Source organism: Mus musculus, chromosome 2 (assembly GCF_000001635.26).
Source record: "Mus musculus strain C57BL/6J chromosome 2, GRCm38.p6 C57BL/6J".
NCBI classification, from domain to species: domain Eukaryota; kingdom Metazoa; phylum Chordata; class Mammalia; order Rodentia; family Muridae; genus Mus; species Mus musculus.
In genome coordinates this window covers 146,136,552-146,162,072 of record NC_000068.7, presented here as the reverse complement: position 1 = coordinate 146,162,072, position 25,521 = coordinate 146,136,552, and the positions used below count along the sequence as shown (strand labels likewise).

The 25,521-nt window shown below is 42.6% G+C and overlaps 1 protein-coding gene across 7 annotated transcripts in view; it reads right to left on the bottom strand.

Annotated features, from left to right (window-relative positions):
• Positions 1 to 25,521, bottom strand: part of Cfap61 (cilia and flagella associated protein 61) — a 280,279-nt gene that overhangs the window by 52,963 nt on the left and 201,795 nt on the right. For all 7 annotated transcript variants that reach the window (XM_030252249.1, XM_030252246.1, XM_030252245.1 and 4 more), the window contains 3 exons: positions 18,733 to 19,060; positions 16,598 to 16,689; positions 8,156 to 8,361 (listed from right to left, as the gene is read on the bottom strand). In XM_030252249.1, the coding sequence (XP_030108109.1) occupies positions 8,156 to 8,361; positions 16,598 to 16,689; positions 18,733 to 19,060 (626 nt within the window). The remainder of the gene's footprint in view (positions 1 to 8,155; positions 8,362 to 16,597; positions 16,690 to 18,732; positions 19,061 to 25,521) is intronic.

The following is a 25,521-nucleotide window of genomic DNA, read 5'->3' as shown; positions in this document are numbered from 1 at the left end:
ACGGGAACAATGCCCTAGAAAAAACAAGAAGGTAATCCCTCAACAAAGCTAAAAGAAGACAGCCACAAGAACAGAATGCCAACTTTAACAACAAAAATAACAGGAAGCAACAATTACTTTTCCTTAATATCTCTTAACATCAATGGTCTCAACTCCCCAATAAAAAGACATAGACTAACGAACTGGCTACACAAACAAGACCCAACATTTTGCTGTTTACAGGAGACACATCTCAGAGAAAAAGATAGACACTACCTCAGAATAAAAGGCTGGAAAACAATTTTCCAAGCAAATGGTATGAAGAAACAAGCTGGAGTAGCCATCCTAATATCTGATAAGATTGACTTCCAACCCAAAGTCATCAAAAAAGACAAGGAGGGGCACTTCGTTCTCATCAAAGGTAAAATCCTCCAAGAGGAACTCTCAATTCTGAATATCTATGCTCCAAATACAAGGGCAGCCACATTCATTAAAGAAACTTTAGTAAAGCTCAAAGCACACATTGCACCTCACACAATAATAGTGGGAGACTTCAACACACCACTTTCACCAATAGACAGATCATGGAAACAGAAACTAAACAGGGACACACTGAAACTAACAGAAGTGATGAAACAAATGGATCTGACAGATATCTACAGAACATTTTATCCTAAAACAAAAGGATATACCTTCTTCTCAGCACCTCATGGTACCTTCTCCAAAATTGACCACATAATAGGTCACAAAACAGGCCTCAACAGATTCAAAAATATTGAAATTGTCCCATGTATCCTATCAGATCACCATGCACTAAGGCTGATCTTCAATAACAAAAAAAATAACAGAAAGCCAACACTCACGTGGAAACTGAACAACACTCTTCTCAATGATACCTTGGTCAAGGAAGGAATAAAGAAAGAAATTAAAGACTTTTTAGAGTTTAATGAAAATGAAGCCACAACGTACCCAAACCTTTGGGACACAATGAAAGCATTTCTAAGAGGGAAACTCATAGCTCTGAGTGCCTCCAAGAAGAAACGGGAGAGAGCACATACTAGCAGCTTGACAACACATCTAAAAGCTCTAGAAAAAAAGGAAGCAAATTCACCCAAGAGGAGTAGACGGCAGGAAATAATCAAACTCAGGGGTGAAATCAACCAAGTGGAAACAAGAAGAACTATTCAAAGAATTAACCAAACGAGGAGTTGGTTCTTTGAGAAAATCAACAAGATAGATAAACCCTTAGCCAGACTCACTAGAGGGCACAGAGACAAAATCGTAATTAACAAAATCAGAACTGAAAAGGGAGACATAACAACAGATCCTGAAGAAATCCAAAACACCATCAGATCCTTCTACAAAAGGCTATACTCAACAAAACTGGAAAACCTGGACGAAATGGACAAATTTCTGGACAGATACCAGGTACCAAAGTTGAATCAGGATCAAGTTGACCTTCTAAACAGTCCCATATCCCCTAAAGAAATAGAAGCAGTTATAAATAGTCTCCCAGCCAAAAAAAAGCCCAGGACCAGACGGGTTTAGTGCAGAGTTCTATCAGACCTTCAAAGAAGATCTAATTCCAGTTCTGCACAAACTTTTTCACAAGATAGAAGTAGAAGGTACTCTACCCAACTCATTTTATGAAGCCACTATTACTCTGATACCTAAACCACAGAAAGATCCAACAAAGATAGAGAACTTCAGACCAATTTCTCTTATGAATGTTGATGCAAAAATCCTCAATAAAATTCTCGCTAACCAAATCCAAGAACACATTAAAGCAATCATCCATCCTGACCAAGTAGGTTTTATTCCAGGGATGCAGGGATGGTTTAATATACGAAAATCCATCAATGTAATCCATTATATAAACAAACTCAAAGACAAAAACCACATGATCATCTCGTTAGATGCAGAAAAAGCATTTGACAAGATCCAACACCCATTCATGATAAAAGTTCTGGAAAGATCAGGAATTCAAGGCCCATACCTAAACATGATAAAAGCAATCTACAGCAAACCAGTAGCCAACATCAAAGTAAATGGAGAGAAGCTGGAAGCAATCCCACTAAAATCAGGGACTAGACAAGGCTGCCCACTTTCTCCCTACCTTTTCAACATAGTACTTGAAGTATTAGCCAGAGCAATTCGACAACAAAAGGAGATCAAGGGGATACAAATTGGAAAGGAGGAAGTCAAAATATCACTTTTTGCAGATGATATGATAGTATATATAAGTGACCCTAAAAATTCTACCAGAGAACTCCTAAACCTGATAAACAGCTTGGGTGAAGTAGCTGGATATAAAATTAACTCAAACAAGTCAATGGCCTTTCTCTACACAAAGAATAAACAGGCTGAGAAAGAAATTAGGGAAACAACACCCTTCTCAATAGTCACAAATAATATAAAATATCTCGGCGTGACTCTAACTAAGGAAGTGAAAGATCTGTATAATAAAAACTTCAAGTCTCTGAAGAAAGAAATTAAAGAAGATCTCAGAAGATGGAAAGATCTCCCATGCTCATGGATTGGCAGGATCAACATTGTAAAAATGGCTATCTTGCCAAAAGCAATCTACAGATTCAATGCAATCCCCATCAAAATTCCAACTCAATTCTTCAACGAATTAGAAGGAGCAATTTGCAAATTCATCTGGAATAACAAAAAACCTAGGATAGCAAAAAGTCTTCTCAAGGATAAAAGAACCTCTGGTGGAATCACCATGCCTGACCTAAAGCTTTACTACAGAGCAATTGTGGTAAAAACTGCATGGTACTGGTATAGAGACAGACAAGTAGACCAATGGAATAGAATTGAAGACCCAGAAATGAACCCACACACCTATGGTCACTTGATCTTCGACAAGGGAGCTAAAACCATCCAGTGGAAGAAAGACAGCATTTTCAACAATTGGTGCTGGCACAACTGGTTGTTATCATGTAGAAGAATGCGAATCGATCCATACTTATCTCCTTGTACTAAGGTCAAATCTAAATGGATCAAAGAACTTCACATAAAACCAGAGACACTGAAACTTATAGAGGAGAAAGTGGGGAAAAGCCTTGAAGATATGGGCACAGGGGAAAAATTCCTGAACAGAACAGCAATGGCTTGTGCTGTAAGATCGAGAATTGACAAATGGGACCTAATGAAACTCCAAAGTTTCTGCAAGGGAAAAGACACCGTCAATAAGACAAAAAGACCACCAACAGATTGGGAAAGGATCTTTATCTATCCTAAATCAGATAGGGGACTAATATCCAACATATATAAAGAACTCAAGAAGGTGGACTTCAGAAAATCAAATAACCCCATTAAAAAATGGGGCTCAGAACTGAACAAAGAATTCTCACCTGAGGAATACCGAATGGCAGAGAAGCACCTGAAAAAATGTTCAACATCCTTAATCATCAGGGAAATGCAAATCAAAACAACCCTGAGATTCCACCTCACACCAGTCAGAATGGCTAAGATCAAAAATTCAGGTGACAGCAGATGCTGGCGAGGATGTGGAGAAAGAGGAACATTCCTCCATTGTTGGTGGGATTGCAGGCTTGTACAACCACTCTGGAAATCCTTCTGGCGGTTCCTCAGAAAATTGGACATAGTACTACCGGAGGATCCAGCAATACCTCTCCTGGGCATATATCCAGAAGATACCCCAACTGGTAAGAAGTACACATGCTCCACTATGTTCATAGCAGCCTTATTTATAATAGCCAGAAGCTGGAAAGAACCCAGATGCCCCTCAACAGAGGAATGGATACAGAAAATGTGGTACATCTACACAATGGAGTACTACTCAGCTATTAAAAAGAATGAATTTATGAAATTCCTAGCCAAATAGATGGACCTGGAGGGCATCATCCTGAGTGAGGTAACACATTCACAAAGGAACTCACACAATATGTACTCACTGATAAGTGGATATTAGCCCAAAACCTAGGATACCCAAGATATAAGATACAATTTCCTAAACACATGAAACTCAAGAAAAATGAAGACTGAAGTGTGGACACTATGCCCCTCCTTAGAATTGGGAATAAAACACCCTTGGAAGGAGTCACAGAGACAAAGTTTGGAGCTGAGATGAAAGGATGGACCATGTAGAGACTGCCATATCCAGGGATCCACCCCATAATCAGCATCCAAACGCTGACACCATTGCATACACTAGCAAGATTTTATCGAAAGGACACAGATGTAGCTGTCTCTTGTGAGACTATGCCGGGGCCTAGCAAACACAGAAGTGGATGCTCACAGTCAGCTAATGGATGGATCACAGGGCTCCCAATGGAGGAGCTAGAGAAAGTACCCAAGGAGCTAAAGGGATCTGCAACCCTATAGGTGGATCAACATTATGAACTAACCAGTACCCCGGAGCTCTTGACTCTAGCTGCATATATATCAAAAGATGGCCTAGTCGGCCATCACTGGAAAGAGAGGCCCATTGGACTTGCAAACTTTATATGCCCCAGAACAGGGGAACGCCAGGGCCAAAAAGGGGGAGTGGGCGGGTAGGGGAGTGGGGGTGGGTGGGTATGGGGGACTTTTGGTATAGCATTGGAAATGTAAATGAGCTAAATACCTAATAAAAAAATAAATTAAAAAAAAATAAAGTACAAAAATAAATTTCTGAATGTGAAAAAAAAGAAAAGAAATGACATTATTTCAGTTTTATCTATGTGAAAAATCTTTTAAAAATCTATAGGTGAATTTTTAAAATTTGCTTTAGCAAATTTACAGGACACAGAACTATTAAAAAAAAAAAACTCAGGGCATCTCTCCACACTAGCGACAATCAGCAACAGTGATGTTTTAAGATTAATTGGTCAATTAATCATTATGAGAGATAGAACCTGCAAGCATGCATGAGCAGGTATGTGTGTCTCAGTACATGTGCGGAGGTCAGAGGGCAGCTCGATGTAGCTTATTCTCTCCTACCTTTATGCAGTATCTATGGATTGAACTCAGGTTGTCACAACAAGCAATTTACTCATTGAGCCATCTCATTGGCCCAATAAAAATGTTTATGACAGCAATAAAATGACACAGTATCTGGGGATCATGTCAGACAAAAACTGGGCAAGCTATTTATGGAGACAATTATAAAACTTTATCGAAAGCCATGAAAGATGATCTAAATAAATTGATACTTATACTATGTTATAATGTTATAACCAGTATCAAAAAAGATGGAGTCCTGCCTAATTAAGCAAGGATCTAATATACTGTCCATCAAGTCCATGGAACATGATGGGTTTATTATAAAATTTTTGGAAGAGTAAAGAGAAGAAAATATACAATATACTTTTGAAGAGAGTATTGTATTAAATTAAGAACATATATTAATTGCCATTATAGAGAAAAGAACAGTTTCAAATCAGTAGATTAAACATTAAAAATGTATGATCAGCACAAGTTTGCATCCAGAGCCTATCAGCCCTCTTAGGAATTATTAAGAAGAAGAGAACCCATATGGTCACAAGGTACTATTATAAATGTCCTAACAACAAATGAAAAGGCACTTAGATGCATTATTCATCAGAGAAGGATAATGAAAAGCCAGAGGATTCATCTGCATAAGACCAGATTAGTCTAACTTTAAAGTCTGAACATAACCAATGTATGATGGAGAGACAGGAACTCTCATGCAAGGATATATAGACAGACATGGCTACTTTGGGAATAAGTGCAGATTGCCAGGACTATACAGTAACAGGGCTGGGACACTCTTAGAAAAATCCTACACATGAAGTGTGTTCTTTGTGGCTACAGAACTGTTTCTAGCAGCACAAAGAACTCAAGACAACAACCTGCAGGAAAATCCATGAATGCATAGTGACACAGTTAAACAATGGAGGACTACACTGTGGGGGGTGGAGAAGAACAAATGAGCCACAGCTATGTTCATCAGTGTGGACATTTCCCTTGCACAGAATAAACAGAACATTGGCTTTCTGTAGCAAACTGGAGATTCAACTCAAATGTAGGCAAAACCAATTAGTATTATTTAGGAAACCATTTTTTATATAAACATACACACACATATGTACATATGAAATAACAGTTGGTAATCCATAACCCTTGGATCAAATCCAGCCCATCCCTGCTATGGAATATGATGATTTATTGGGTCATTGCCGAATCTATTTTCTTAAGTTATCCTGAAGCTGCTTTCCCATTTTAAGAGTAGAGTTGAGAACTTAGGACAAAGACGGTATTTCTTACTACATAGAAAAGATTCATAGGAAGCCAAATGACTAACTCTAACTTAGAAATGGTGGCTGCCTTCCAAATGACCATCTGCATATAGCCAGAGAGGGGCTTCCAGTGGCCCCTGGTCAGGAATTACTCCTTAACACAGGTGACAGACACATGGGTTTCCAGTATCATTCCCCCTCAAGCATACATGAATGTCATATATACTTTTTTTGCTTTCATGAGGCATTTTGTAATTTAAAATTTTTAGGAGGAAAGAAAGGTTCTGATGCTGCCGTCATCCCATGGGTATCAAGGACACTCAGATCCTGTTTTATAGACTCCGTGTCAGGTACTGGGTGTGATTTGTCTTGCTTATGGATAGAAAGTAATTCTCCTAACCTTGTCAAACAGCAGCTGCATCCACGTGTGGATTTCTACTGTAAAATGGTATGCCTCCCTCAAGTCATCCTAAATAATTTGAGGCTTATACTATGCTATAATATTGGGGTCAACATCAAAGACGACAGGGTTCACCAGACTCATGTAAGATCTGATGCATTGCCCAAGTCCAGTGGGACTTTTATTTTCATAGAACTTGACATATCTGTGATAAAACTTACTATAAGTTTTTTATAAATCTTTCACATATATACATATATATATGTGTGTGTGTATTTGAGCCTTTAATAAATATTCATATATATACATACACACACACACACAGAGTCTACTGGAAGGATATTCTTTCCCTGACGTCTGTGTATGTCTGTCATTTGTATATAGGAAGGCTACTACTGACTTTTGTGTGTTAATTTTGTATACAGCTACATTGCTAAAAGTCTTTCTCAGCTGTAGAAGTTCCCTGGTGGAGTCTTTAGGGTCATTTATGGATACAATAATTTCATCTGCAAATAAAGATATTTTGACTCTTTCCTATTTGTATCCCCTTAAACTTCAGTTGTCTTATTGCTCTAAGACTTCAAGTACTGTATTGAATAGGTATGGAGAGAGCAGACAGCTTTGTTTCTCTCCATTTAATTTGCGTTGGCTGTGAGCTTCCTGTAAATTGCCTGCATTATGTTTATGTATGTGCCTTGTATCCCTGATCTCACCAAGACTTTTATCACGAAGGGGCGTTGGATATTGTCAGAGGCCTTTTCTGCATCTAATGAGATGACCATGTGGTTTTTGTCTTTCAGACTATTTATGAGGTAGATTATGTTTATCAATTTATACATGTTGAACCATCCCTGCATCTCTGGGATGAAGCCTACTTGGTCATGATGATCTTTCTGATGTCTTCTTGGATTTAGTTTGCAAATATTTTACAAAGAAATTTTGCATCTATGTTCATAAGGAATATTGGTTTGTACTTTTCTTTTTCTTTTTGTTGGGTCTTTGTGCAGTTTAGATATCAGGGTAATTTGGGCCTTGTAAAGGAGCTGGAAAAAGGCTACACTATAGATTGCCAGGGCAGGAACTGTCTTATCAACATCTTTAGTAATCATTCATCTACATGCTAGAAGGAAAAAGGTTAGGACCATAAGCAGCCTGTCTCATGGTTGAGGAATTCCTAATGAGGCCAGATTCTTCTACATCCCGACCTCCAGCCTTTCCCTTAGGTTCAGACTGCTGATCTTGCCAGTCAAGTGTGGAAAGGGACTTGAATATCATCCCATCTCACACTTCTGTGACATCAACATCCTATATCATTGCTTCTGAGGTCCAGGTCCAGGCCCAGGCATGGACACAACTAAGTTAGTGTACTTCCTTGTGTGAACCTTTGCTCTTCAGCCAGTGCTAGTGGTCTGACATTCATTATTTTGTAACAAGGCTGCCCCAGCTTCTCTCAGTGATTCCAATGTCTCTCTCTGGTGCATCGCCACACACATACCACTCCAGCACACAACATCATACATAATCATCTGTGCCCACAGTCAAAGTCGACTGACGCCCCAGGTACCTGTAAAGATCTGGGATCAGTTTGTCATCAAAGCGAGTACACAGGTTGTTGAGGACTTGCTCATGTTGTCCAAACAAGCGGATGTAGTTGGAGGATGGGAAAGGCTCCTTTGAAAAGCACGTGATGGCCTCCACCAACTTATAGTTGTTAATGTATAGTCGGAAGTACGTCCCCTTTTTCGCATTACCTGTCACTACGTCTGAACCCTGGGGGAGAATAAGAATTGGATTAGGAAAACAGTATCCAGAACATCCCTCAACTTGGGGAACTTTATTTTGGCAATTACTTTTTCAAGTATAATGGACAAGTTCTAGCTTGTTGCAAACAATAGTTATTGAAGTGTCAGAAACAAATTTTTCATGACAAAAATGTTCCTTACCACATTTTAAATTGTCATTAGATTGTTCTAAGCTTTAAAATTAGTTGCTGGGTGGCCACCAATTGTCTATAGCTCAGTATCTTACCCAGTAAAGGAACTGAGTCCCTTTTTCTATGTATGGTAGGTTTGAAGTGTCACATTTCACCAAGCCATTTTGAAAACATCTTGGTCAAAGTGATCACGAGGATTTCCAGTTGTTTTAGAGAATACTTAAAAGACACAGATAAAAGGTGAGACCTGGTGTCAAGGTTTGGGGAGGAGGGTGGCCCTTTGATAATAACTCAGTTCCCAGGAGGAAGCCCACAGGATACACCCCAGACAGTCTGTAGATGATCTGCTAGTTTGTAAGTTGTTCAAGTTGTGGATTTTGCTTCTTAGAAATGTATTAAAACTGACTGCCACATGAACCTGGTGACCAGGAAGGGTGTTGCTGTAGTCCCGTGTCACCATTACACTTTTGACTTCAGCCCTGACAGCTACCGCTCTCTGTTGGAGCTCCATTCCCTATCGATCTCAGTAGGCAAACATAGGCTGCTAGCGGTGGCTGATCTTTTACTTTGCCTCAAAATTCTGAATTTGGTTTACTCTTATACCAGTAATGCTTTTCTGAGTGCATACAGAGTTAAGCACTGAAGTCAAATTCACTCTGAACTTGAATGTGGCATTTAGAAACCTTCAACAAATTCATCTTGTCTTAATCCCAAACATTCACTTGGTCCTGGACCCACCTGAAACTTTTACCTAAAAAGGGGCACATGGTGCAGCTGTGAATATGACTGCCAACTTGCCAGGATCTAGAACTACCTAGGACAGTGGTTCTCAACCTTCCTTAGACCAAAATCCTTTAATACAGTTCCTCGTGTTGTGGTGGACACCCTCCCCAACCATAAGCTTAGTTATGTTGCTATCTTGCAACTGTAATTTTGCTATTTTTATAAATCACAATATAAATACTCATGTTTCTGATGGTCTTTGGGGGGTCGTGACCCACAGGTTGAGAACCTCTGACCTAGTGGGGAAAGCCAACAGGCACATTTGTGAGGGATCATTTGTCTTAGGTTAGCTTCTGGGCATCCTCCTGAGGAATTACCTTGGTTAGGTTAAGTGAGGTGCTAAAATCCAGCCTAAATGGAGGCAGCAAAACAAACCCTTTTTCCTTTAAGCTGCTTTCCTTGGAGCATTTTATCACAGCAACAGGAAAACGACTAAGCCACACAGTTGAACTTGTTGGTTAAACTGAGGCAACTGGTGGGCATTGTGGGGTCATACTGGGAGACACATCAGCAGACAAGACTCTAGGTCAGCTTCAAATACCATAGACTGGACATTTAGGGGATGGGGCTGATAGCATTGGAAAGAAGCTGAGCAGTGTTGTTTCAAGGAGGAGGTTGGTGACCACATGTAAAGACATTCATGGGAAGAAAGTATGTCAGCAGCACATTTTCTATTTTCAAAATGGATCTCATTAAAGAGCAGCGTATTCTACATTTTTGGGATCATCATTAAAATTAAAATACATGTATGTGTGTGTGTGTGTGTGTGTGTGTGTGTGTGTGTGTCTGTATGTGTATGTGCATGTGTGTAGGTGCATGTAGAGGCAAAAAAGTCAACACTGTATGTTCTTCAGGAGCCACCTAGGCCTGTTTTTGGTAGGCAGGGGGGGACGGACACGCTCTCATTGGCCTGGAGCTATCAGACTGGGCTAAACTGGCTGGTCAGCAGCCCCCTGGAATTCTCTTGACTTAGCCTCTGGCACTGGAATTACAATTAGGAAGTGCCACAAGGCCCAGCATTTTTACCCAGGTGCCAGTAAAGACGCAGAAAGAGCTCTGCTGCAGGGTGTCTCTGCTCAGTCACCCTTCCCTCTCACCATAGCATTTCTCTAGCCCCACCTGCTCCTGAGAATTTTTCATTCACGTGTACTGCCTTGAGTCTTGACTTTCAAATCCCTCCACCTTGTGTATGAGCACATAACATCAACTTTACTTGGACATCCCAGAATAGTAAGCACCATTTCAGAATGGGAGTACACATGGGTATGCAGACAGAGACCTCCACTATGTGCCTGTCATGGTTTGAAATTGCTTGGCCCAGGGAGTTGCACTATTTGGAGCTATAGTCTTGTTGGCGTAGGTGTGTCACTGTGAGCATGGGCTTTAAGATCCTCATCCTAGCTAGGATGGAAGTCAGTATTCTGCTAGTGGCCTTCAGATGAAGATGTAGAACTCTCAGCTCCTCCTGTACCATGTCTGCCTAGATGCTGTCATGCTCCCACCTTGATGATAATGGGCTGAATCTCTGAACCTGTAAGCAACCCCAATTAAATGTTGTCCTTATAAGAGTTGGTATCTTTCACAGCAGTAAAACCCTAACTAAGACAGAGGTCATGCGGCCATAGGTCATAGGGGTCATTTGTACTGGCTGGTTTTGTGTGTCAACTTGACACAAGTTAGAGTTATCACAGAGAAAGGAGCCTCCCTTGAGGAAATGCTTCCATGAGATCCAGCTATAGGGAATTTTCTCAATTAGTGATCAATGGGTGAGGGCCCATGGTGGGTGGTGCCATCCCTGGGCTGGTAGTCCTGGGTTCTATAAGAAAGCAAGCTAGGCAAGTCAGGGAAGCAAACCAGTAAGCAGCATCCCTCCATGGCCTCTGCATCAGCTCCTGCCTCCAAGGTCCTACTCTGTGTGAGCTCCTGTCCTGACTTCCTTTGGTGATGAACAGCAATGTGGAAATGTAAGCTGAATAAGCCCTTTCCTCCCCAACTTGCTTCTTGGTCATGATGTTTTGTGACTGCACTGGCTCAGACAGTGTCTTTCCTGGATAAAATGCAGACTCTCTGGGTTTGTCATCAGTAGTTTGAGAGTTAGCCTGCTGACCCCTTGGCAGAAAGGGACGATTGGGGGAAGAAGCTGGGACACCACAGGCCAGTGAGTGTTGAGTGAGAGGTCATGCCTTCTCAGTGAAACAGGGCTTGCAAAGTGCTAGCAATATTCCTAGGGAAGTTGCTTGGGGGGGGGGTCCCAGCCAGCCCAACCCACCTCCACAGTATCGCTGATGTAATGCTGGCTGCTAGCTTTCCTCCCTGGTCACTGGAGAACAGGGACAGCGATCCCACAAGGCCTGCGCCGCTGCCTCCTCCTTTAATGTTTCTTTATGCTGAGTGACAGAGAAAAGGGCATGCAGCCACCAAAGAGACAAACTTTGTGAGCCACCCAGGTGGGCGATGGAAAGGTGACTTTGCAAGGAACTTTGCTGGCTACCCCATACTCAGTTATTGACATCTCCTCTGTATTCTGGAGGCTGTCATGGGCTCTACACGCTAAGCTTGGCACTTCAAGATTGGGGAAATGGTTAGTTGTTATAGCAGTGGGGACATGACAAACTGTTAAGGATATATCTGGTAGCTTGCTGGCCAGGGGCCAACCAGTATCTGAGCAGGACATACCACTCAATGGTAACCTGTTGCATGAGGGTGGTAGCTTTAACATTGTTTTCAGCACCATGATTTGATTGGATTTGATTTGATTGATTTTTTTTAATGACTGAAAACTCTGTGGTATCAGCATCGTCATAAACACATCATGCTACACAGTGACCAGGGCTGTGTACAGAGTATCACAGTGAACAGACTATCCAGTAAGCAGCCACTCTAGAGAAAGGGACAGGGAAGAGGTCTTCCTGGTGACTGATCTTAGCTATGGAAGGCACACTATCAATCTTAATGAGCTTTGGCAATGCTTTAGCATAGCTGAGGGTGGGGTGGAGCAATCTGGAAACTCGGAGTGCCTTGAGATATTGCACATCAATATTAAAGAGAATTCACACCCAAGCTGGCCCCTCAGTCATGGAGCGAACGCCCACAGTACTTGCCTATTCCTACTGACACTTGCTGCCCCTGGTTCCCCCCAAAACCCCTGGGTTATATAGGTCAGAGAATCACTCTGGAGTTCACACCAAATGGAAGACACGGGATTAATCTGCCTCGGTGTTTGAGAAATCAAGTCCCCAGCTCTTGTGACAAACACACGATTTAAAATGTCATAGTATCCAAGGCAGAATTTGTTGTGACAAATTTCTTTACTTTGTGGCACACAAGCCAACCAAGCATGTGGGCCAGAATCTGTAAATCAGTTCATTCGGGAGGTGCCTCGGGGTCTATTCTTCTGTGAAGGATTATGGTAGGAAGCGCTCATGGACGACAGGAGTGACTTCTTACTTTACCACATTCCACTTAGTGAGAACTAGAAAAGTCTAAGGTCGGTCTGGACCATGTCCGTTGTAAGAATAGTAATTCAGTTTCCCTGCGGGGAAGCATCTTCGGTGGGCTATGCTCTTGATCGGCTGGCTGCATTTAGGTGACTGCTCGACCATTTTGGCAACAATTTTGCATAAATTGATTCCAACTCCAAAAGATTGCCATGGAGCCATCCTACTTTTTTTTTTTTTAGAAAATAAAATGGAAAAAAAATCTGTTTAGAACTTCTGTACTAATTAAGAAGGAAGCCCACTTGGCAAAATGGTTAATTAAAGCCAGGGGTCCTGTTCAAATACTGTCACAGCATCAGCCAAAGAATCTATTTGAGTTGCACGTTATTAAGATTCTCATTATCCGAAACCCCTTCTGTGCGTTCTGACTTGATGTAAAGAGTGCTGCACCATGGTAGACACATGAAGAGCCATACAGTGTCCGTTGAAGGCTCTGGTTTGGTCTTAAATCAAGCCCAGCATTTCCTAGCCCTTGTATGGATTAGGTGCATGTTGCTTATCTATGGTGACAAAAGAAGCCAGCCTGTGAGCGCTCTGCATACTGGACACCTGAAGGAATGTGGAGGCAGGGCACAACGATGTTTGACTGCAATCTCCATCTCAGGAGGAGGCTAGGGGAGGAGAGTGCAAGTTCGAGGCCAACTCTTGATCGAGATAGTATGACACTGTAGAAAAACACCAAACAGCCCCCCCAAAGCGTGAAGGATAAGAAAAGTTAAAAGAAAATACCATGTGTCTTTTTTCCTAGGAGAAAGAAGTTTTGCTATCACAAGGAAGCAGGATTTACAAGATTTTTCTCAGTAACTGGCCACCTGCTTTGCTCCAAGCACTGTAAATGATCAGGAATGGTTTGCTCTGTACAAAGGCTCAGTAATAACTCTGGGAACGAAGACAAGTGGAGTGACTTATTCAAAGTCCATGAGAAGCAAATGGAAGAGGGACTCTGCTTCCCGAATGGGGAGGAGCTAGGAGCCCATGACTTGTGACACTTTGCATACCCCCTTTTCTTCTAGCGTTTAAGGATTTTTCTAGCATATTCTACTTAGATCAGATTGACCAGAACCTGTCACATGGCTGGCCCGCCCTCAAAGAAAATCTGAGAAATATCTTTATGCTAAGTTGGTCAAGTCATTGACCCTCAAAAATGTTCCGAAGACAATGGAACAGAGGTTCTGCCTCAATTGGGAAAATTCAAGAGTGACATGAGAGAAAGAGAGTCACTGTTTGACAAGAGGCTAGCCAGGGACCATCTGGCAGAGGACGTTACCTGAGGGGCTCTCCAATTGGCCAGCCGATGAGAAGTCCCACCCACGGCTCCTACCTTTCCCAGATGGCCTTTCTGTGTAATTCATGGATGGGAGGAAAACAGTTGGGCCTGGTGACCATTGCTGGTCCAAATCATATGCTTGCCCCAGAGTTACAAGGGCAGATGTTTATAGCCTGACTGTGTATCAAAACCTAACAATGGCTTACTGATCTTCAGTAGGTAAACTGTGGTACACCTAGATAATGCAATATCACTCAGTATTTAAGGAAATGGGCTATATGGCGTGAAAAGACACAGAAGGAAGGAACTTACATGTATATTACTAGGTGAAATAAGCCAATCTAAAAGGCTACATGTGGTTGTTCCAATTATAAGACACGTTGGTCAATTGGTAAATTGTCAATTTGATGGAATTTCGGGTCACCACAGAAGCAAAGCCCTGGGCATGCCTGTGAGGGAGTTTCTAGGTTAGGTTATGTGATGATGGCAGCATTCCATGGGCTGGGGTCCTGTGCTGTAGCAAAGAAGAAAGGCAGCAGGGCAGGAGCATCTTTAGGTCTCTCTGCTTTCTGATTGTGAATGTAACTTGACTACTGCCTCAAGTTCCTGCCTTCTCTGTAATGAGGACTGTATCTTCGAGCTGTGGGTTCAAATACACCCACAAGCCGCTTATTGTCACAGAAATAAGAAGAGTAACTGATACAAATGACAACTTTGGAAACAATAAAGGATAAAGGTCCCCAGCCCTTCGCGGGGCAGAAGGAATGAAGGACGGGACACAGAGGAGTTTTTAGTAGGGTTCTGTGTGGCGCTGTGGTGGTGGATGTACTGTGAAGACCCTTCAGAATGCACAAGCATATAGAGCCAATCCTGATAATGATGAGCTGATGAAGGTCAGCCCTGATGGCTGCCCCACCTTGGTGGGGGATGCACATAGTTGCTTGGGGGAGGGTGGGGGAACAAGGAGAATCCAGGAAATCACTGTAACTTTTGCTTGAGTTCGTTGTGAAATTAAAACTACTCTTTATAAGTCTATTAAGAAAGCAGATGTTAAAGCAGCAATAAACTTAGTTATCTCATGATCTGTGGGAGTTAGAGATTGGGGGTGGCTGTGCTGGGAACTCAAAGTCTTCTAGGCTTTCGGTCAAGAGTTTGGGTGGAGCACTTGTAATAAGGACATATGCTCCACTATGTTCATAGCAGCCTTATTTATAATAGCCAGAAGCTGGAAAGAACCCAGATGCCCCTCAACAGAGGAATGGATACAGAAAATGTGGTACATTTATACAATGAAGTACTACTCAGCAATTGAAAACAATCAATTCATGAAATTCTTAGGCAAATGGATGCATGTGGAGGATATCATCCTGAGTGAGGTAACCCAATCACAAAAGAACACACATGGTATGCACTCACTGATAAGTGGATAGTAGCCCAGAAACTTAGACTACCCAAGATATAACTTACAAAACACATGAAACTCAAGAAGAGGGAAGACCAAAATGTGGATACTTTGTTCCTTCTTAGAATGGGGAATAAAATACTCATGGAAGGAGTTACAGAGACAAAGTTCGGAGCTGAGACCGAAGGAAGGACCATCCAGAGACTGCCCCACCCGGGGATCCATCCAATATAAAACCACCAAACCCAGACACTATTGCATATGCCAGCAAGATTTTGCTGACAGGACCCTGATATAGGTCTCTCTGGTAAGTCTATGCCAATGCCTGGCAAATACAGAAGTGGATGCTCACAGTCATCTATTGGATGGAACACGGAGCCCCTAAAGAAGGAGCTAGAGAAGGTAACCAAGGAGCTAAAGGGGTCAGCAACCCTATAGGAGGATCAACAATATGAACTAACCAGTACCCCATATAACTGTGTCTCTAGTTGCATATGTAGCAGAGGATGGCTTAGTCGGCCATCAATGGGAGGAGACGCCCTTGGTCTTGAGAAGATCATATGCCCCAGTACAGGGGAATACCAGGGCCAAGAAGTGGGAGTGGGTGGGTTGGAGAACAGGGCGGGAGGGGGGAGGATATAGGGGACTTTGGGGATAACATTTGAAATGTAAATGAAGAAAATATCTAATAAAAATGTATTTTAAAAAAGAGTTTGGGTGGAGCAAGAAGCATCTAAAGGCTTGAATGGCACAGATTCTAAGGCAGGTCACTCATACAGCTGGTGTTACCAAAGGGTTGCTTGGGAAACCTTACCCTATGGCAGTTGGTAATCTGGAAAAGGACAAGGTGGAGTTATAGTATCTTTGCAACATTGACATAGCTTTGGAGACCACACGCTGTTATCTCTACAATACTCTGCAGGCCACACCAGTCAGTTCTGCTCCCTTTAGGAGTGCACCACGTGATGGTGTGAAGAGCAAAGACTCTTAGGGACCATTTTGAATCTCGACATGCATAGTGGGTATATGATATGTGAACCAAAGACTTTGAGTCAAAAATTTTCCTTCCCATTGAAACAGATTTTATTAGCAGAGGTAAAGTAAAACTCAAGATCAATACTTACAAAATCAGGCTGTGACCTTTGTAGATTCAAAGGAGTTGGGATGGCAGGTTTGGAAATATGCAGATAATGATAAGACCCAGGAAGAATCCCTCCTAGAGAAAATGGCAGATGGCCATATCAGAAATGAATTATTGGTTCGGTAGGGAACAGTTCATATTTCATCAAAAAAAACCACATGGAGATGTCTATAATGTCTGCTCCTGAAACTGCAGCCAATTAGCAAGGTAGGCCCTAGAGTGGTTGAGCTTTATTTAGTCAAATCAATACCCTATATATATAATATATATATAATATTGCCACCAGGGCAAGATGAGCAGAGATGTGCCTTGTGACTTCCCACACCTCCCACGGCTACCAATCCAAACCAAAAACTCCAGGATGTTGTCATGGATTTGTCATTTCCTACATTTCTCCAAATAAAATATTAAAAACTGTATTTTCTATGGATAGTTAACAAAGTTCCTCGTTCAATGCTTTAGAAAACTATTATTTTACCATAAAAATCCTTAGTATTTTGTCAATAAGCTTGAGACTGACCAACCTGTCCTCTTTGAGGATCTCTGTTCTCCTACCTGCCTGAGGTCATTTCCTAAGGTCTCACCCAGAGGAGAAGCAGAGCAGGCACTACCTTAGCAGGAGGAATGTGGACCTTGGTCTGGTATTCCATTTACTAGAACAGGTTTCATAAATACCTTCAGGGCTTACGTATGCATGCTTTGCAACTTAGCCTGTGAACCTCCGAGAATCGCACATGGAATTCTGTAAATATGTGGGGTTTTTCTGGTGGTAAGGTCTACAACATCTAAAGACATGGTTTTAAAATATCTCTTCTCCTATTTCTTTTCACTCTCAACATAAAACCTGTTTTCCTCTTCCTGTGGGCAGTTCAAGGTGACCTGTGAAAATGGTTTACTCCTCTCTTGACTCAGAAAACTCTAGAAAATCAGGCAGATCAAGAGGTTCATACGCTTACATTTGCTTCAGAATACCCATGAAACTGCCCAGGCCATCAGAGGTCTGCAAATCCTAGAAGCTACCAAGTATCTGAAGGATGTAATTTTGAAGGAGTTATGTGCACCATTCTGGTGGCATAATAATAGAGTCTGTAAATATGCCCAAACCAAATAGTAGGGCTGGACACAGAATTGATGGCCCCCAAAGAGAGCTTAATTCCTGGTGTACAAAAATCTGAACTTAAAGTGTTGGATATAGATTCTGTAGTCACTGAACATATCCAAGCCAACAAGGAACCAAGGCATGTCTTTGAACTTAAAGAGCTCATGGTTACATTAACCGATACGCTGCTTCCCTCTGCCACATGAAGAGGATCACCATAAAAAGGGAACAAATTGTTTCTAAAGATTGTATAGAAGAAAAAGATATACCTGAAGAAAATGAATAAACAGAAGTTTGGGACTCAGGAATACGTTAAGCCTGAAATACATGCAAAAAAAAACAAACCCTGCCTTACATATGAAATTATCTTCTTAGGGGTCAACAAGCCTTAGGGAGTGAAAATGGGCTATTTCTCAGCTGTAAATGGCTGAACCAATCTGTGAAGAGAGCAGGCTAAGGAGGCTGGAAAGACGGCTCATGGTAAAGGTTGCTTGCTACTTTGCAGGTGACTGGGGTTTGGTTTCCAGCACCCATATGGTGACTAACAACTGTCTACAACTCCAACTTCAGGGTATTCTATGCCCTTTTCCAGCATCCACATACATGTGGTACACAGACTTAAGGCAGCACAACCATACACAGAAAAAACCAAACAGATAAATATTTAAAGAGAGAAGGCTAAAGAACAGGCTGCGGAAGGGTCTCTTCATCTCGGAACTTATGACAAGGATGGAAAATTAGGATATGATGTCAAGGCAAACCACTCTCCTGAGATCTCTAAGCTAGTTACTGATGTTTTCCAGTCTACAAAATGGGGTCTGTTAGGAAGGAATCCCTAATAAATGTCCAATGTGCAAATGACAGAATAATGATATTACCATGTTTACCCTAGATGCCAAAGAAAGGTGATGGGCTCCTATTCCACCTCCATAACAGCCCATTAAAGACCAAGAGATATGTCTAAGAAAAACATGGCTGACCTTGTCAATTGAGGAGGAAAAAAGGAATCTTCTACATACCTTGGATCTTGGCTCCCTTGTACATGGGGATGAGGCGGTCAAGGTCAGCTGGTGGTTCAGTCACAGGCTCAAGGGTTGGGTCAAAGAGACTGAGCATAGCTGCAGCCAGCTGGAAGCCAATTTCTTTGGAACTGAAATTGCTGTGAGTCCACTCATTTGAGTAATATCGGTTGGAGAATTTGGTGAGGGAACCAGCAGCTCTGATGGCTATGTCATTGGTGTGGAAGGTAGTATCGATCACAAGTCGGCCATCATAGACAAGGCATGCATCATTAAATGCTTTAAATGTTTCGTAATCCACATTCTTCTTGTAGAAGCTGAAGAACGCCTACAAAGAACGAAAACCCACATCATTAATGGGTGTGGTGTTCTGAATGAGAATGGCCTCCACGGGCTCATACGTTTGATGGAACTGTTTGGAAAGGATTAGAAGGTGTGGCCTTGTCGGAGGTGATATGTCACTGAGGGTGGGATTTGCAAATTCCACAAAATTCTCAGCTTTCTCTCTTTGCCTCCTGCTTGTAGATCTCAGCTACTGCTCCTGTGCCGTGCCATGCCTGCCTGCTGCTATGTTCCCTGCCTGGTGGTCAGAGACGCTAATGCTCTGGAACTGTAGAGGAGCCCAGTGAAATGTTTCCTTTATAAATCTGCCTTAGTCATTGATGTCTCTTCATAGTGGTAGAAAAGTAACTAAGACAACCGGTTACTCCTTTTTGTGTTTCTGGCTGGGGATCGTGAAGCTGGGCAAGTACTCTACTGGGCATTGCTCTTGATTTCACCTGCCCCAGAGTGTGAACAGTCTTCAGGGTACAGAAAAATGTCCACTAACAGTTTATCATAACACTGTGTGACAGAGATGGGGAGACAGAGGGAGGGGAGGCAGAGGAGATTCCAGGCCTTTATGAAGAGCACATTAAGACCGTCCTACACCATTCCTTGTCATTCAGCTTATATACAATAGGAAAAAGGAAGACACCAAGTGAAGGAAGCTAGCACAGCGATGAGAATTTTCGCCCTGTAAGAAGGCGTTCATCTGTACAGGCCATGTTTTCCCTGTGGTCTAATACTTAAAAAGTTGTCACTGTGGCCTTTTCCAGCTCCTTAACCTGTGTCTGACACAGGTCTCTCAAGTTTCCTTCTTGGAGTCATCTCATCTTCTCTTCAATTTCAGATCAGCACATTCATGAATTTTTAAATGCAGCAATCCTTTAAACAGTAACTACATTTTATTTATGTGTTATATGTGTATGTATGCCTGAGTGTGTGAATTCTGTAGCTTGCATGTGGATGTCACAGGACAAGTTGTGGGAGTCAGTTTGCTTTATCCATAACGTGGGTTCTAGGAATCAAGTGTAGGTCATTAGCCTTGGCAGCGAGAGCCTCTATACTCTTAGCCATCTCATCAGGCTGCAAGCCCAGCAATGTCATTGAAAGATGTCCCATAGAGATGTATGCTGTATCTACCAGGCTAGCTCTTTCCCTACTGCTTGCTGCCCTGGAACAGCAGGCAGGGATATGACCAGTAGCCACAGGAGCCTTCATTTCTCTGAGTCTCTTCTGCCTCTAAACATGTGTTTTCCTACACACCTTTCATTCCTTCCTTTTCCTCACTTAGGTAAAACAAATTTCTACCTGTATGAAAGCAGAGAAAGATAGTTGATATCAATTACACATAAAAACAGTGCCCTTCACCTCTCGAACCTTTACATTCTTCAAAATCATCCACAAAAGTTCTTCTACCTGTTAGTGGTTTTCTAAACTTTGTTAGTTATGGTATAGTAACACATTTAACAAATATTTTTATCCTAATATTTTAGCTGTGAAGATTATCAGCACCGTGCTCTGTTATCTACACCGCTCTGGGGCACACACCACTTTTGTCGCAGTTGGATTTTGCCCAGCAGTAATTCCACACTGAAAAGTGATCAGCGAATCTAACAAAGATTTGCTAGATCTCATTCATTCACATGTGCAGACAGATACGTCCCTGCTAGATACCTGTCAAGGCTACAGGGCATCTCTTGGTGAAAAAAATTAACGATGGAGATTACTATGTAATTAGACAGAGCGATACCAATACACATGAAGACTTTTTACATAGCTGGGGATTAGACTGGCTGGAGGCTGCCCACCTGCCAGGAACCCAAGAGGAAGGGCTACTAGGCAGGAATAGAGAACTTTAGACTTGGGTGAAACACCAATTTCTGTTTGTTTGTTTGTTTGTTTTTTCAAATCTGTATTTATTTGTGTGTGTGTGTGTGTGTGTGTGTGTGTGTGTGTGTGCATGTGTGTGGAGGTCAGAGTTATTATATATTAGTAGACATCCATGGGTTTTGAGACGGGGTCTCTGACTGACCTGGAGCTCAGTGAGTAGGCCCGACCAGCTAGCCAGAGAGCACCAGAGGTCTGTCTGACTCCACCTCCTGAGACCCAGGCCTGTCATCACCGTGTCAACTCTTTGTTTGCCCCACCAGTTTCAAGGCAACTCTGCTTCTAGAATGATGGGATGGCCTTGAGACTGGCTCTCCCACACAAAATAACCATAAACTCTAGTCAAAATGGAAGGGCTGTGACCAAGGGTCCTGATGGCTATTTAAAGTCCCAGAGATTGTATATGACTGTAAAAAGCCGAAATGACCAGCATGGGACTAATTTTCCATATTTGGAAGCTTTTTTTTGGAAGCTTTTAAAAGAGGGTGGGTTATAGGCACTTTATCATAAAATAAAATAAAGAAAATCCCTAATAAAAGAAAGATTAAATTTTGAAATAATATCAACAGATTTTTCTGGTTAAAAGAACAAAGAGAAGAAAATCTATTTTAAAAAAGCACAGCTTTAAAGCCTCAGGAAACACTATATACAATTGGGGATGTAATTAAAGTAGAAGAGAAGAATGGGGCCAAATAATGGCCAAGAATTTGCTAAACTTTTAGTGAAAGCCATGGATTTATAGACTCAAGAAACTCAGTGAACCACAGGTAAGATAAAAACTTAAAACATAATAAACATAAACCATCAACTGCATCAAACTTCCGAACATCAATGACAAAGAGAAAGTCTTACACGCGTTCTCACGACCGGCCAGGAAGAACACAACAAACCAGAATCTTCTGCGGCAAAACTTTATTGCTTACATCTTCAGGAGCAAGAGTGCAAGCCCCAAGCCCAAAAACGAAAGCGAAACCCCGTCCCTATTTAGGAGAGTTATCCTTCGCCTAGGACGTATCACTCCCTGATTGGCTGCAGCCCATGGCCGAGTTGTTGCCACGGGGAAGGCAGAGTACATGGGGTGGAGAAATACCCTTGGCACATGCGCAGATTATTTGTTTACCACTTAGAACACAGCTGTCAGCGCCATCTTGTAACGGCGAATGTGGGGGCGGCTTCCCACAGTTCCCCCTTTTCTATTAATAAGAGCAATAGGCCACCCATATTAATGAGAGTGGAGATAGAGGTCAAATCCCCAGTGTGCAGGTAAAGGAGCCGTACACTTAACCTCCTTCCAGGCTCATCACCTAGAGGGGTCCTGGTCTGGTCCCGTGTTGTTTTTCCTGGAGGAAGGACACTTGAACACTCAACCTTCTTGAAAGATGACATGTCTCCCTAGAATAGGCTCATATATGCCGCAGAGCCCTTCTACTGCAGTGCTTAGCCGTGCAACTCTCTCGGGCTGCTGAAGCACACTCACTCTATCCCGTGCAATGAGACTAGCCTCGTGGGGTGCAAGAGCTGAATGGCCAGCGACCTATTGCATAAGCATAGATATATCAGGGGAAGCACCATGTTCTAGAGCTGCAAGTGCCTGGGCAATAACCACCTTGTCTCTCCTAGTTTGGGCCTTAAGCTTACAGCCCAACCAAAGAAGCAACACTAATCCACAGCAAAGTATATCTCCAAATAATCCCACCCATACCCATTCTTTAAAGAAGGAAAATGCTGAGGAGATCCAATTGGGTAATCTTTTGGTCAGGGACAGGTCCAAGCGTGTGGAGTTGATCTGAAGTCTCAATTCCCGAAGGAGCTGTTCAAATTCAGCCGTCCAATTCTGTAACATATACTGAAAAAGACTTTTTGACAAATTAGCTGCCCTAGTAAATTTCTCATACTGAATGGAAGTAATGGACAATCCCGGAAACTTTTGTTCACATCCCAGCTGAGCTATTTGCCATAATACATCTAGTTGTTTCTGGACAAGATCTATGAGTTGATTAACCAGCATGAGACCACCCTGTATCTTGACATTAGCTGAGGCCTGTTTATCTATGACTGTAGTCACTGAGGCTGACAAAGTGTTAATGGTGTCAGTCGTCTGGACCTGTCCAGACAGAGCCAAGGCTGTCTGAATCAAGGCCAAACCCAGTCCCTAGTTAGTGGTAAAAAAGCAGGGGAATACTTGAGCATTATACATCACCGGCATTGGGAGTGGAAATGTCGACATTATCTCCCAACGCTGCTCTCTCTTTGTTATTGTCGCCCTGGACATCACCAAGACGAGGGACATCAGTATTCCCTTGGTCAGTCTGGATTTTTCGGGTGAGTCTTTCTGGTATCCAAAATGGGTTGTCTTCATTCTGTGGGAAAACACAAATAGCTCCCCTGGATCTTATCAAAATAGGATCCGGGCCATACCATTTATTATCAAGGACATTTTTCCATTTAACCATCTCATTGGGCCTATCTGGCTCTGAACAATGACGTTCAGCCGCAGTATGGCCATGAGCATCAATATTTAAAAAATTGAGTGTAAAGAGTGCCATAGACACAGACACTCTTGGTACTCGGGGTAGAGTCTCGACTCCCCTCTTCTGCTTTATTAGATAGGCTTTGAGGGTGCGATGCGCACGCTCAACAATACCCTGTCCTTGAGGGTTGTATGGAAGTCCAGTCAGGTGGGTCACGTCCATCTGACGGCAGAACTGCTGGAATTTTTGAGATGTATAAGCTGGTCCATTATCAGTCTTAAGGAGTTTGGGTTTCCCCCAAGCACTCCATGCCTCAAGACAATGTTGAATCACATGTGAGGCTTTTTCTCCGGTTAACGGAGAAGCAAACATGATGCCAGAACATGTGTCAATGGACACATGGAGATATTGAAGTTTTCCAAAGGAAGAAACATGTGTAACATCCATTTGCCAGACCTGTAGAGGTCGAATACCGCGTGGGTTAATTCCCACATGAGGAGTAGATAAAATTTGACAACAATCTAAAGGCATTATTAAGTAATCAGAATCATTTTCAGTAGAACCAATCCCTCTGGCGGCTCGAGGAATACCAGAGGAAGGAAAAACAGCCATGTAGGCTTGGCAAAATTATTAGTTGAGCTATTCTGTCCCCTTGTGATATAGAAAAGACAACTTGAGGACAAGAACAGAGAACCTGAAGTTCCCCTTTATAATCCTGATCTACAACTCCAGGGTGGACAATAAGACCTTGTAGGCTGCAAGAGCCTGCCTTAGTGAGAGGTCCCCCAAGCTCCCGACAAACCCTGAGCCAGTCTTGTAAACCTTTGTTCTTTCTTGGGGCTATGGCCGCTCGGCACTCCTGTGTGGCTTGCTCATAAATGAGCTGTTCTACCAGAGGTGCGGCTTGCTCTGAATCTCCAAAAATACGCTTTGCTGCCTCTGTCATTCTGGCCACAAAATCTGAGAAGGACTCCTGAGGTCCCTGGACGATCTTTGTTAGTTGTCCAGTGGCTTCACCTGCTCGGGAGAGCGCCTTCCAGGCCCTAATAGCTGTGGAGGAAATTTGGGCATAAGCTCCCCAATGGTAGTTTGTTTGATCAGCAGAATAAGCTCCCTGACCCGTTAACAAGTCAAAAGTCCAATCTCTCTGCTCTGGAGTCAAAGCAGCTGCGTTTGCTCGGGCCTGCGCTTGTGCAGCCTCTTGCCAAAGAGCTCTCCATTCCATATATTTGCCCATACTAGGGAGAGCGGCTTTTACAATCGTTTGCCAGTCGGCAGGAGTTAGTGCCATGCCGGCAAGCCTGTCTAACTGCACCAAGGTAAAATTAGCACTGGCTCCATATTTACGGACCGACTCGGCAAGCTCTTTAATCTGCACATATTCTACCGGAGCGTGGACACGCCCACCCTCGGCTCCTTCAAAGACCGGAAATGCCTGTTGTATTTTCCTTTGTTCCTCTCTGGGAATGAATGAGTCTGCGCATTGCCTCTCTGCGCATTGTCTCTCTGCGCAGGGCTGACGCACTACGCAGGGCGGGGGCTCCGCATAGGGCGGAAGTGCACCTTGAAGCCGACTGCCCGGAGGCCAAGCAGCAAACTGGCCTTTGCCAGCCGCTTTTGGCTTTTTCCTTAACCAATTAGCTCGCATTTTATCTGGCTGGCACTTTTCTCTCTCATAACGAGCTGCTTCTTCCTCCCAGTCTGTTTCTTCAGAGGAGAATTCGTCATCTGATTCAGAGCTACTAAGAGCTGGCTCCTTGAGCCCATCTAGTGATGAGTATAGGCTCCTTCTCCTAGAGACCTCCGCTAATTGATCTTTTTTCTTTTCTTTTTTCTTTTCCTTCCTTCTAATCTCTCCCCAGGTATTCTTACCTGACCTTAACTTTTCCTCGGGTTCAAGACCCTTGGAAAGGCCTGTATACTTAGTTTGTGTACCATATTTCCTCTTTCCTCCTACTCTCTCTCCCCGCTTTACTTCTGATAGATTGCCCTGAATTTCATCCAGAATTTTCAGCCCTATCTTAATCACTTGATAACATGTGAAAAAGAACAAAAAGGCTCCTAACACTAGAGAAAGTTCAAGGCCAAACATACCTTGTAAAGCTAT